General features: G+C 40.7%; 2 protein-coding genes across 3 annotated transcripts in view; one reads left to right on the forward strand and one right to left on the reverse strand.

Annotated features, from left to right (window-relative positions):
• LOC145404127 (uncharacterized) overlaps positions 1–14,977 on the reverse strand; it is a 101,047-nt gene that overhangs the window by 66,649 nt on the left and 19,421 nt on the right. The gene's annotated exons all lie outside the window — the stretch shown is intronic.
• scu (hydroxysteroid 17-beta dehydrogenase 10) overlaps positions 4,037–14,977 on the forward strand; it is a 28,019-nt gene continuing 17,078 nt past the window's right edge. For both annotated transcript variants that reach the window (XR_013898112.1, XM_080275758.1), the window contains exons 1-2: positions 4,037–4,138; positions 10,463–10,627. Coding sequence is in view for 1 of the 2 variants with exons in the window: in XM_080275758.1 (XP_080131884.1) it covers positions 4,130–4,138; positions 10,463–10,627 (174 nt within the window). In the remaining variant the exon portion in view is untranslated. The remainder of the gene's footprint in view (positions 4,139–10,462; positions 10,628–14,977) is intronic.

A 14,977-nucleotide genomic window follows, 5' to 3' on the forward strand; every position in this document is an offset into this window, starting at 1 on the left:
AGCCTGGGTATGATGCCAAAATACTGAAGAAACCTGCAGAGGAGCTTGAAGACCAATGCCCGCATGAGTGCATCCAAAACCAAATCGCCAAGGAAAGTTTCCAAGGTGAACTGCATCACTCCCAAGGTGCCCAGGCTATCCCTCAAGATACACCTCTCCAGTCCAATAAAACAGGTTCAAAGACTCACAGAAGGTACCCGGGATGAGGCTTTTCAGCCTGTAGTATCCAGCTCAACCTTGTTAAGTCGACCCTGGAAAAGGCGGAATTTCCAGTAGGTTGAACTCAGATCAAGCCTTGCCACTCGGTGGGAATTTCCCAAAATTTGTGGGAGAATTGGCCTTTCGTGGGAGGACATTTCAGCCATTTAATCTGTGGGATTTGTTTCTGTGGAAATTTTATCCCCAAGTGGGAACTTCTGTAGATATTTTATCTTTTATAGGAAAATACGCCTGACAACATTGCTGCAACGCTCGGGGCTGGTAGCCGGCCAAAGGCAAACACACAGTCAGTCTGCCTCTGACTGTCACTGGGTAAGGCTGCACTGCTCTTTCACTGTTGCCTATTTGGACTATTTCACTTTTGCATTTTAGTTTTATTATATTCCAAGTGTTACATCTTGGATTAATTGATTGTAAAGTGAAGTAAATAAGTGCAGAACTATATGTAATTAAGTGATCGTTGCAACCCTCCACCTCCGTCTCCAACACAAGCTGGCTAACCTACAAAAGCTCTTTGCACAGACATCCACCAATTCAAGAAACAAAATGGACTGAATTGTTTTCTATTGTTTATTCTGTTGCTTTACACATGCTAAAAGCCTACACTGTTGGTTTGTGTTCAAAGATTCACATACAATGCAGTACTTCCCAAACTCTGTTTAGCCTAACTTAATCTAGTCTAGGCTAGGCCTATGCAACCTCCTATCCTAGCCTGGCCTAAGACATGCACCGAATTGTTTTTACTGTTTATTTTTATTGCTTTACAAATGCTTCTTTAGTGTCAATAAACAAGCAATCACATACAATCTGATTATTGTGGGGGGCAATAGTTTTTTTTTGCAATTACTGTATTTACAGTAAATCGAACTACCAAACAGCCCTATATAGTTTGACTTATGAAGGCTTTGCTGTAGCTACTACCGTACTACCGGTATTCCTTAACTGGGTGGTCGAGACTCACATGATTTGTTTGTTTCTTTAAAATTGTACTTTTGTTTCTGATTTTTCCACTCTTTACCTAACTCATGTTCAAACTTTTCAATATTTTCTGCTCTGATTAATTTCTCTGGGAAATTATTCCAATTTCCCACCACTCTATTAAAAACGAGTACAGTAAAATATTTCCTAACATTCAGTCTTGCCAGCTTTCTGAAAATTTCTTGCTGTGTCCTCTTATATGCAGGTCATCTTGAAAATGTTAACACATGGGCAATGGTTTCCTCTTGTCCACGCCAGACACTTGCCGGACGTACCATATATCAAGTTCAGCCTCCTTCAGAGTGAGGCAAGGATGATGTGCTCAGTGCCAAGGCAAGTCAGTGCAACATCAACATGCCATAAGATACTTTGTGTCTAGCCTATGGGTGAAGGAAGGAATCCAAATGATACTTGCCTAGTACTGTACCCAAAAGGGATTACTCCCCTGCTAGGGTTACAGGAAAGTACTACTCCTCCCAGCAGAGGCAGCCACCTTGGCGTGGCGCACACTCTCGACCTAGTGATCTAGAGCCACACGCTTTACCACTGAGCTACCCCGCTCCCCACTGTACCCAAAAGATTCATGCCAAGTTCCCTGACTCAAAGTGCCCCACTTGCACATCTGACTGAATCCATCAATGACGAAGCATCCACAACCACCAACTCACTAAGAGAAAGAGCCAAAGAACCCGCAAACTTGATAATATAGCCGCATTTTCGTGAGGCTTTCAGACAGGTCAAGACTAGTCCCATGGCTGTTCTGACGAGACAGTTTCAGAAAAATCAGACTGGTCAGGACTGGTCTTAAGTGGTCCTGCCCCACAGCCAGGACTGGGTTTGCCCAGTCCTGCACACAAAGGATGCATGGTAGCACTGGGCAACAAGGACAGGGGGGAACGTTCTGTGCCCAGAGTAAACAGCTGATAAGGCAAAGATGGCCGACAGAAATGAAAATTAAATATTCTTTTACAAATAGAATTTTGCACAAATAACAGTCAGCAATGACACAGGATGGTGATGTAAATGCAGATGCTACTTGAAATGAGTACTGTACTTGTTTAAACCTGAACTGAAAAAGATGATCAGTTGAGATTGAAATAGGAAAATAATAATGTCTGGAGAGAAATTCAAATTCTGTGAGTCTCAGTTGATTATCATAAGGTAATGAGGGCACGTACAACTATTTTCCAGAAATAATTGCTTAAAGACAAGTACTGCATCCTTTGCCTCCAGTTATTAGTTCTCTTTTACCTGAAAGGGTAAGCTGAACATTTACAGTATTTCACTTCATGGTGTGATGAGAACTCATTATCATGATTCTAACAGTGACACGCTGGGAAGCTGTCATATTTTCTTTTGTTTGACACACAGACAGCTACTTTGTATGCTAGTAATGATGATATTTATAGCAAAATTGATTTATTAACATTTTATTGTTTACATAACTCGGCTGATTCCGTCATGACTCCGCCCACTCCCTCCTCCAGCCAACAGGTGCACATTAAGGATGAAACTGGTCTAAAATCCATTCTGGCGAGCATCAAGAAGGTCCAGGAAACTTCGATCAGTCTTGACTGGTCTAATCATATGCTGCCCAGGATACATGAGTATCCGTGCAGAATTACAGTTCACTTTGACGTGTGGGAATGTTGCAACAGCTCCTGCATCGCATATGTCTGTGAGAGGTTGGATGGCATAATTGCAAAAAACGTATGGTGACCTGAGAGTCCACATACATCACCACATCCTGGGGAGGTAAATGCCGTCTGATATACGGCACCCCACACGTCTCTCTGACGTCAGTTTGTTATTGTTGCTTATGTGACCCTTATCCATTATTTATGTTATACTTTCACACTTCCTTCATGAACTAAAGGTAATGGTCTACGGTACGGTAACTTACTAGCTCCTCAAAGTGACAGAGCTGTCCTCTCATAGAAGTCAGTTAACTGTTGAACTTTTCATTAGATAAATTATATTATAGAACGTATTTATACACTTATTAGTGTTTCAAAATAGCTTGGCTTTGTTATATAAATCGTAATTAGGATTACGTAATTATGGAAATCATTAATTCTGCATATTGATAATGGAAGACCGTAATATTTTAACAAACATCTCGTTGGCCATAAATGCCATTAGTGCTAACATTAGCAAAACCGACATAACACCCGTGGGGCAGTGACATTTAAATTTTTACCCAGAATATTTTTTTTTTAGCGTTATGCCAAAGGTGATTTTTGGCAGACAGTATATTCACCTTTATCATGTAAACTGCAGAGGACTTCGTACTATAAGCGTTATCAACGCTAATATTTCAGCCCCGGTGCGAGGAATTACCGGGGCAGAAACGGCACAATCGGCACTTGTTATTGGAAATATATTATTTTCATCAATATATAGGTTCATACACATCTAAGTATCAGGAATCTGGTTAAACAATTGTGTTTAATTTAAATATTATTAAAAAAAAAAATCCGGATGCAGACCAGCTCAGTGGAAATAGGCCAGTGGTAGCATTACTGCTCTAAACATAGCCCCAAACATATCCCGCAAATTTTCAAAATTTTATATTTGAAGTAACTTATTTGCATTTTAAATAAATATTTATGAAAAAATAGTCTATCGAGGCGAGTTGGCGATCTCAGGGCGAAACACTTCTGTTAACTTTAGCATGTTGTAGCTTTGACTCCTGATTTTTTTAAATTGTTAAATTAAACAATATTTTGACCGGCTTCCAGATAATTAGGTGCGTATAAACCAGTACGGTGATAAAAATTATAATATTTTCCAGTTAAATGTTCCGATTTGGTAAGCGCCGAGGCGGTAGTTCGTTGCAAAGGCAACAGCCTAACAAAATAAAAATCATATCACTCTTGTGGTAGCCGGCTGGTGATTGTCAATTTTTACTGGCAGATTCTACTGTTCCAACATGCTGAAGGTGGGTATTGATGGATATTAATCTCATCTTGACCATGGGCCCCACAGAGGTGCTACGGGAGGATCAAGGATTGAGGTACGGAAAAATAGGAATGGACTTACAGCCAAATGAGATTGATTCGGAATGGTTTCGGAATATATGCCTGTCCAACCAAGACTAAAATTTAATGTGCCCAACACGTAGTTCATGCAGTTACCTAGTTTCATGTATCATGAGTGGGACTATTATCCCTTTGAATTCGCCAATATGTTTTCCATTGCATTTTGCCAACGAAGGATTATTTTACCCAGCATTGGAGAGATTGTGGTAGTTTTAAACTTTGTTTAAAATCTAGGAGAGCTCCAGTGCATGTCATATTTATATGTACATATTTGTCAGTAAATTATAGTTTAGTTTATCTATCTATAGCCAGATGCCATAATCCCATAAAGGGTGGTGGCAGTCTGTCTTTGAGTTAGTCATTTTATGGGGAGGGGCATTAACCCACCGCCAACCCACTTGTTGACACGAAGGGAACACCTAAGGGTTGGTTATATGGTTACCACCCACTGTTGCAAATGGTTTCCTGGCTTACAGGAAACCATTAGGCTTGTCACTCATGTAAAGCCATGTCAGAAATTTACTACAAACTTATGACAAGTGTTATACAACAATTATTAAATTTAAGTACTTAGGAATCTCTTAGGAAATTAGGGTATAATTAATACTCTAACTCATCAGTAATTATCTCCTTAAATCCTAGCTAGTTCCCCCGATTTGGCCAAATCATAAAGGTTACTTAGCTAGATTGAGTTGGAATAGCAGATGACGACAGGCTTGAGGTCTTGGTCAGTTTGCCTGGACCTTTCCAAGTGTCCTTGGTGCTGCTTTTTACAACATGCAGCTTGAACGAACTTTAGGAACAATGAAAAATGATGAGTCTCTCTCCCCTCATAGGATTCAGAGATGCCAAAAATTATTTAGTTACCTAAATACAGTGAGTTGCTTCATGAAATTTACAAGGGAAAGCCAACTTAACACATTAATCATAGTTTAAATAAAGCCAAATATTCTCTTTATCTATATCAAGATATGTTAGACCTTCCTCTGTTTTCCTGTCGGGATACCACATCATCCTACAATGCAGGTGCAGTCATGACAGTGGAAACTTCCTAAGTATTTACCTGTATTTACCATATAGTTGTCCACAAAGGTTAAATGCAGTGGCATTTAATTTATTAATCGTAAGAATTATTAACGAAAACTAGAGCTAAATCTTTGGGTTAAAAAAACCGCTCAAATTAGTAATAAATGTTCTTTGGGATTTTCCTCTGCTGTTAACAGGGACAACTATTTTAAAAAGGAAAGAGCACAAATATCACCCTTAGTTTTGGGGCCGGGCGAAAAATGATATGCTGTATCGTGTAATGTGACCCCTAGCCAGATCTTTCCACAGAGCTCGAGAACCTTATGTTGCAGCCATTCTAGGTTGTGCATCTTGACCCAATTGTTCTCCATCATTCACAATCTCTGGGGTAGCTGTTAACTCAAGGGACACCTAGTATTGGCTTCACCAAACCCTGTTTCAGAGGTTTGCCACCAGGTGGTCAAGCATCGCCCAGCCTCGATTAAATACTTTTGCAGGGTTTTAAAGACCTGTGAAATTGTACCTAATACTAAGTTTATAATAATTTTGCTATTTATAGGAATATTTTTTCCTATTCAGTCGAGCTCATATATATACCGGTATACCTTTAAAGAAAGAATAACCAGGCTTTCAGAGAATCTTAGCTTGGAGACTAAACTAGTGTGCTGTCTTTTTACATATATTTGAGTAAATTGTGTGCAGTTAGTAAAAGGAGATTACCTTCAGGACTTCTGATGTGTGTGTTTTAGCATGCTTTAAAGAGGTAAGCAGTTCCACTGAAAATAATGTACTGAATGATTGCTTAGTTGGTGAATCAGCCATATTAACCCAAACAAACGGCAGTGTGGTACGACACTGGAACCACAGCAGAGTACAAGGAGTTGAAGTGTAAACTTACTAAACTGTGCAGTGGAGTCAGGGAAACATTTAAAAGAATTATTTGTGTTAGACTTTGGTTACTAAGATGACCAAGACGTCCAACAGATCCTCATTGTTAGGAAAAGTCATACGTCAGGCAGGGCAGCATATCGAAAGGTGTTGCTAAATGCGGCTACACATCTATTTTCTTTTGTGGATACTAACAAATGACAAATATTTTAATCACTGTTATCTTGCTTTATGGATGGTTCTGGTAAAATTGCATAGGTTTTGTCTCTAATGTTATGCTTACAGAGATGATTAAACTGACAAAAACCGAGTTTCAAAATGACACATAATACATTATACAGTATATATTCAAAGGGCTCCCATATTGTAATTTCTTTGTAGCATATCATGCCATCTGGGTAATTTGATGAGTAAATATGTTTTGAGATGTTTTACTTTGTGTCAAAATTAAAAAGAAGCACTGGCTACTTTTTCATTGCCTACCCCGCATCAGAGCTGGGCGACGGAAGTGAACCTAGTGGCAGATTTCTGAAACAGGCTCTGTTGTTTAGCATTACTTTGATTATTATTGTGTGTGTTTTGATGCCCAAATATGTCAGATTGACCTGAAAATTGCCAAAATTAGGAGAGGTACAATACATACAGTGGTGTATAGGTAGGGTGTTTTTTGGTTTTATGTGTTTTTTTTTATAGTTTTCTTGGTATTTAGCATTACTTTGGATGTTCCTATGTGTGTTTTGATGTCTAAATATTCCTGAATGACTGGAAAAAACTGCCAAAGTAAGCATAGGTATTGTACAAATAGGTTACTGTAAGTATGGATTGGAAGTTGGGTATAGGTAGGGTCTGGGTATAGCCTTGTAGGGGGAATAGTGTTCATTATCTGGATGTTGCCACTACCCTGACATGGCTTTGGCTCTGTTATGTCCGGATAAACAAATGATTACTGTACTACTATATATTTATAGTACCATCAGCTGGTTTGCTGTCATAGGTCCTTTAAGCTACATTATGCTCAAGGTGGGTATAAAGAGCATTTATGAAAGTTTGCTGCTGATGCTTTTATTATTATTATTGTTGTTGTTGTTGTTGGAGGAACATCAGGGAGCTGTTGCCTCTCCTAACATTGAGAGGACACTTCCTCTGTGCTAAGGGATCTTTTAATGTGGCATATGTTAGAAATGCAGTGCTGTATGGTAGTTAGAACTGGGCATTAAAGGAAGATGATATTCTTAGGCTCAGATGTACAGAGACAGTGATTAGTTGGATGTGTAGTGTGTCCTTGAATGCTAGGCCTGGGGCAGGGTGGGGGGCTAGGATTGCAATTGAAGAGTTGAGGGGAAGGATGGGACTTGAATGTATTGGTACTGTGATGAGGAGGGGTAGATTGAGATGGTTTACACATGCTGAGAGGGTGGAGGATGACAACTGGGTGTGGAAGATGAGTAGGGTGAGCGTCGGGGTAGGGTTGCGAGAGGCAGACCAAAAAAGACCTGGGACAGAATCATAGAGTGTAACCTCGGGGATAAGGGACTGAATAGGGAGGCTTCCAGAGATCAAGCAGTGTGGAAAACTGCCATTAGGTGAACAAGGCTGATGCATGCAAGCATGTTGGAGCCTTTATAGATGGTATGATGCAATATGATTATTATTATTAATTTATTTTTGTTTATTTATTTATTTTTGTCTGTGGTACTGTACAGCATTCATATTACAGTATTACCTATTTATACTGTTCTATCTATCTGTCTATTGCCAGACACCTCAATCCTGTAAGGGGTGGCCTCAAACAGATCACCATCATGTCGCCCTGTCCAGTGCCATTTCACTGCCCTCTCCCAGCTCACACCCCCCTCTCTCATATACCTCTCCACTCCATCCCTTCATCTCATCCTCGGCCTCCCCCTCCTTCTCCCCATTCCTCCACCTGACTTGCATACATTCTCCTCGTTAGTCTCTTACTCTTCATCGTTTGTTACAGGTACTATATTATTGATTGTTATAATTTGTACTAATATTGCTATTACTTGTATTCTCTCACCATTTACTCACTCGATGTAGTGCTGCTCTTGGGTGGCTGCCCTTTCCTCTCTTCCTTCTTTCCATCCTTCCTCTTATGTCATTCTTTCCATCATTCTCACCTCTTCCTTCTGTCTACGGGTGGCTGTAGACTGAGTGACAAGCCAAATGGTTTCCTGTATGCCTGGAAACCATTTACTATGCAGGGTGGTAACCATATAACCAGATTATGGCACCTGGTGGTTTAGTTTGTAATTAAAGTGCTTCAACCGGATTGAGCCTGTGTTGGTTCATATCCAAAGGGTGGTTGGGGTTTATTGCTCATGTAATGCCACTCAAGGATGAGTGAGGCTGGTCACTCTCATCTGAAATGTCAGGATCAACTTCCCTAGCCCTGGGCATCTATGCTCCTCATGAGGCAACACAGGCTTTGATGATGGATGGATGGGTGATTTGTATTATTATTATTGTATGAAGGCATTAGTAAACATGATAATTAATGATGAATTTAGATAGAAGTGACTATAATTACTCAGTAAATTGAAAATAATTTTGGGAAGAGGTGCAGAAGTTAAGGAATGTGTGGGAAAAAAAAAAGCTTGAAAAAGTATGGGATAATATTGGGTGAGAGTGCTAGCAAATGGAAGACAAATAATGAGTAATGCAGATGGAAAGACTTGAAATACTAATGAGTGGAAACGATGGAGTTGCTGAAATACCATCAGTGAGTACTGGTATTGTTAGAGCTGAATACAGTAGTGGTCAGCATGTATGGTTTTTGTGATGCATGAAGGAGGAATGTGATGCTTGAGAATGTGACAGTGGTAGAAGAGAAGAATGAAATAGTACTGGTAACAAAAAACAGGCATGTGGTAGAAGAGAAGAATGAAATTAGAAATGTGAGTGGAGAGAGTTGAATGAAAATTTTGTCTGGAAATAGCTTGGATGAGTGGGACTGTATTAGTGGAGGAGAAGAAAGATGTGATTGTGTCTTTGCATAATAATAAAGGTGATTGGAGTAAGAGTCAAATGCATCATGGGATAAATTACTTGATTGTTGTAGAGAATTTAATGGAAGAAAGTAAAGAAGATATTGGAATTTATGATGAGTGTAGGGATTGTGTGAATCATGTACAGCGTACAGCTAGGCAGAGAATGGAAAAAAGCATGCAAGAAGATTTGTAAAGTATGATATTTTTGAGGTTTAAGGATCTGGAATAAGCGTGAGCTAAAGTCAATAGGAAGAGATGATTGAAGGTCTTATACATAAAGTTTCATGTGGATGGAAAACTAATGAGTAATATAAAAAGTTCTTATGAAGGTAGTGAAGCCTGTGGGTGAGTAGATGGATGTCTGAGTGATGCATTATCTGGACCATATGGAGGAGCACATGACAAGGGTTTGGCGTCCCTTTTTAAGTTGGTAGTAATTGGAATTACTGTTTCCCTCAGGTGAATATGAAATGCGTCAACAGTACATTTTATAGAAAAAATGTGCACCTGGTTATGATTGCGAGGTGGAGCTTGAATGACTGGACATACGGTACTGTTTGATAGTTTTCTACTTTTGTGCAATCTTCTTCTTTGTTTTGAGATCCTGTACCTTGTCCCATTTTTTATGTGGAAATTAGTTAGATGGGTGATGATAATGATATTAACCATCAGTCATATACCGACCCTCAGGAGCATAGGGGCCCAGGGCTAGGCTACTTAGTCCCAGCATTTAAGACATGGATGATGTGCCTCATTAACTTCTGAGAGGCATTAAATGTGCAATGAAACCTAGCCATCCCTCAACCCATCCAGCTGTAGTGCCTTAACCCAGTAGACCTCCAGGAATCACATAGGCATATGATTACTACCCAGCAATGCACAGTAAATGGTTTCTTGGGTTACAGTAAAGCATTTGGCTTGCCACTGAGTGTATAATCACTTGAAGGCAGCACTATGTCAAGTGAGTGGATTGGAGATGATGCCACCTACTTATTATTGTTATTATTATTACTGTATTTTTACCATTATTGTTATGATATAGTACAAGCAAGTATTATTATTATTTTTTCCCTGTATAATTACATGAAGGCAGCACTACGTATGAGTGGATAGAAGACAGTGTCACCTACGTTACTGATTATTATTACGGTATTACTGTAATTTTACCATTATTATTATGATACAGTGCAGTAGCAGGTATGATTTACTTCCCCCCCCCCCCAGTGTTTGCAGTTTTCCTTTACCCATTGTATACTGTACTTGCATGCAGCACCTTAAACAGTATATGGCCTTTTTCAGGGTGTGGTGGCACTGGTGACGGGTGGAGCATCGGGTCTGGGGTTGGGGACAGTGCAGCGGGTGGTGAGGGAGGGGGGCAAGGCCGTCATCTGCGACCTACCCACCTCACAGGGCGCCAAAATTGCAGAAACCGTGGGACCCGCTGCTGTCTTTGCTCCCACTGATGTATGTACAATACTATGTTTGACAGAGGGGAAAGAGAGAGAGAGAGAGAGAGAGAGAGAGAGAGAGAGAGAGAAATTTTCTTTCCTAATGAAGAAAAAAATTAACCATTAAAATCTTTTAAATTCTAGTTGCAGGGAGACAGTTGTGTATCAAACAGAAGACATATAGTGTGCTTCTAGTAATATGTCTGTCTATCTATCTATCTATATACAGTAAAAGTCCTATTATTCGGTAGATCTGATACTGGCAGTTTTGAGAAATAGTCCCATTTACGAAAATCTTTGATTGTTCGGCAGGTGTCCGGATTCATCTCGGCAGTCCAGGAAGGGTTATTTGTGACATGAAGGCCTAATGTTTCATTACACTTGCGTATGTTCAGTAGTTTCTATATTTTTCAGATTCAGGTATAGTACTGTATTGATTACAATATTGCACACTATCATCCCCCCCCCCCCCAAATTAGCGAGGGTTATGTTCCAAGCCCCTTTGCTAATTCTTGAAATTTGCTAGTGCTTGACGCCTTCCTGAAAATGACATTTATCAGTTATTGCGTAGCCCATGAACCACTGGTACTGTAATGCATTACCCATAAATAAACGTTGCTTGTTAAATCAGTTTCCCCATTGTTTTTAGCTGTTCGGCAGTGACAGCTCTTGTACTTTGATTCCTCAGCATAATGGCGGAAGGGACTGTCCTAAGTGTTTAACTAAACCTAACCTAAATGAGTTTAACTGTACCTAATAATTTAATGAAACCTAACCTAACCTAAAGTCAGAAAAATGCATAAAATAAACTTGAGGAATATGAATTTGTAAGGTCTTTCTGATGAAAGTAAATCATACACTTAGCGCTCATTCTTTTGTTCGTTTTTGTGTTTATATGTGAAAGAGAGAGTATTGATGCAAACAGTAATGTATTCCATTAATCCATTAATTACCTCCAGCATTGAACAACCCTTTCACCAGGAAATAATTTACCATGCTGAGTGGTAAACATATAACCAAATTATGGCACCTGGTGGTTTAGTGGGTAATTAAGGCACTCCAGTTGGATTGAGCTTGTGTAGGTTTATATCCAGGGAATGGTTGGGGTTTATTGCTTACATAATTCCACTCAGGGATGAGTGAGACCAGTTAGTCTCATTTTAAATGTCAGGACCAACTTGCCTAGCCCTGGGTTCCTATGCTTCTCATGGGTGGCATACGATCGGATGATGGTTGGATGGTTTGTGTGTGTGTATATCTATCTATCTATCTATATATACATATATATATATATATATATATATATATATATATATACCCCCTGGGGGTAGAGGGATTTCAAGAATACTCCTCCAGTATCCCTGCTTGTCATACGAGGCGACTAAAAGGGTTGGTGGTGGGTTAGTGCCCCACCCCGTAAAAAGAACTAACTAAACAAGCGAATAAAGCGCCTCGGACCAGGATAGACCATACGTTGATGACCAAGGAATGGACAAAGGACTTTCTGAGGGTGGGAATGTGGAATGTGAGAGGAGTGAATGATGAAGTGAAAGAGAGAGAGATTGTTCAGGTGTTTGAGGATGCAAGAGTGGATATATGTGGATTGACTGAAACTAAATGGTGAGGTGAAAGGGTAAGAGAATGGGAATATGGTTTAGGTATATATGCGGGAGTTAATGAGAATGAGAGGGCAAGAGAGGGAGTATGTCTGATGATAACCAAGAAGTGGAAGGAGAATATAAGAGAGTATGGAACAGTGGGTGCAAGGATGTATGGGTGAGGATGAAAGTAGGTATACAAGCATGGGCGATTGTATGTGTGTATGCTCTGACAGAGGACCGAGTGGCAAGAATGAAAGATGAGTTTTGAGCGAGAGTAGAAGCATGTATGGACAAATTTGAGATGAGCGAGAGAGTGCTTTTGATTGTAGACATGAATGGCAAAGTTGGGAATGTACGAGTGGATGGAGTGGTTGGTCAGTGGGGTGTGCCAGCTGAAGTAGATGGGAATGGTAGTGCTTTGGTGGACATCTGTGCTGGTAATGGGTTGGCAATAGCCAACACCTACTTTCGGCATAAGATGATCCACCGGTATACATGGAGAGTAATGAGGAGGATGGATGGTGAACGTGTTGAACGAAAGGCGATGATAGACTACGTGTGTGTGGATGAGTGAATGAGAAGACAAGTGTTGGATGCAAAAGTGTGGAGAGGGTGGGGGAATGGAGTCTGACCATCACATAGTGATGGCCAAGGTAAAGCTGCAAAGAAAATGGATGAGGAGATGAAGGGGAAGACAGGAGGAAACAGCTCCTGTGAGAAGAGTGGAGAATTTGCAAGATAGTGAGAAAATGGCAGAGTATAAGAGCATAGTGGAAGAAAAATTGGGAAGGTATGAGCTAGAGCAGATGGAAGGGGTGAAAGACGTATGTAAGATATTCACGGAAGAGATAGGCTCAGCATGTGAGGTGGTTTGTGGAATGAGGAGGAGATGCAAGGGTGTGCAAGGGACAGCATGGTGGAATGTTGAGGGGAAACGAGCTGTAGAACAAAAGAAGAAGGCATATGGTGAATGGTTAGCGAGTAGAGGTAGGGGAGAAGATGAGAGAGAGAGAAGAGAGAGGTATATGTGAGCAGTAGAAGGGAGGTGAAGAGACTGATGAAGGAGAGTAAGAAGAAAGTGGATGAAGAGTTTTGGAGGAATCTGAGTGTGAAATGGAGGGAGAGTAAGAAATTGTTTTGGAAGGAGGTAAAGAAAGTAGGGCAGTGTGAAAGGGGAAATAGTAGGGGAGTGAAAGATAGGAATAATAGATTGTTGGTGGAGAAGAGAGACAAATTGAGGAGATGGAAGGAGCACTTTGAGGATTTGCTGAATGTAGAGAGTGAGAGTAGTGCAAGTATAAGTGGTTGGGGAATGGCTGGGAGAAGAAGAGATGAGAGGAGGGAGGAAGAGATCAGTAGGGCGGATAGTTGAAGCAATGAAGAAGATCAAGTTGGGAAAGGCCCCAGGAATTGATGGAGTGTGTGGTGAAATGCTGAGGTATGGGGGTGAGATTGTTGTGGAGTGGATATGGAAGTTGTGTAGATTGACTTGGGAAGATGGAAGGGTTCCAGAGGACTGGAAATCAGGTATAATTGTTCCTTTATACAAAGGAAAAGGGGAGAGAGAAGTATGTGGTAACCATAGGGGTATTTGCCTTAGTGTGACTGGTAAAATATATGGTAGAATACTTGTTGATAGGGTTAGGCATATGACAGAGGAGCTAGTTAGAGAAGAACAAGGAGAATTTAGGAAGGGAAAAGGGTGTGTAGATCAGATATTTGTTCGAAGATGTTTAGTGGAGAAGTATCTAGAGAAAGGAAAGAAAGTGTATGCTGCCTTCATGGACTTGGAGAAAGCTTATGACAGAATAGATAGGCAAGGTATGTGGAAGGTATTGAGAATATATGGAGTGGAGGGGAAGTTGTTGAGTGCTGTGAAGAGTACGTACAAAGGAGCTAGGGCTACGGTGCGAGTGGATGGTGAGCTGAGTGAGTTTTTTTATCTCAATGTGGGACTGAAACGGGGTTATGTGATGTCTCCATGGCTGTTTAATATATACATGGATGGGGTTGTAAAAGAGGTGCAAGGTAGGGCAGTGGATGTGGGGGTGGCTCTAATGAACGAGGGTGAGATTTGGAAGATTCCAGTGTTGCTGTTTGCTGATGATACAGTATTGTTGAGTGAAGATGAATGGGAGTTGCAAGGTCTGGTGAATGAGTTTGGGACAGTGTGTAGGAGGAGGAAGCTGAAAGTTAATGTAAACAAAAGTAAAGTTATGGTGTTTGAGAGGAATGAAGTCACAGAATGTACAGTGAGGTTGGATGGTGAGGATATGGAGAATGTGAGTGCATTCAAGTACTTGGGTAGTGTGATGGGTAAGGATGGAACTTTGGGGGTTGAAGTGCATGAAAGGGTACAGCAGAGAAGGAAGGTTGTTGGTTCACTGAAAGCAGTGATGAGAAATAGGGAGGCGAGTATGGAAGTTAAGAAGTCACTTCATGACAGTATTGTGATCCCTACTCTGATGTATGGAAGCGAGGCGTGGACCTTGCAAGAGGGGAACAAGTCAAGAGTGAGAGCAGTGGAAATGAGTTACTTGAGAGGAGCATGTGGAGTGACATGGAGGGACAGGTTGACAAATGAAGAAGTGAAGGAATGTTGTGGGGTGGATGTGGGTGTGGTTGAGAAGATTAGGAGAAATACTGTACACTGAGGTGGTTTGGACATGTGGAGAGAATGGAGAATGAAAGACTGACTAAGAGGGTGTATGTAGGTGAGGTGGAGGGAGGGAGAGGGAGGAGTAGACCGAGGATGAGGTGGAGGG

Source organism: Coenobita brevimanus, chromosome 62 (assembly GCF_032717465.1).
Source record: "Coenobita brevimanus isolate Jiangsu-jjx chromosome 62, ASM3271746v2, whole genome shotgun sequence".
In the NCBI taxonomy this organism is placed as follows: Eukaryota; Metazoa; Arthropoda; class Malacostraca; order Decapoda; family Coenobitidae; genus Coenobita; species Coenobita brevimanus.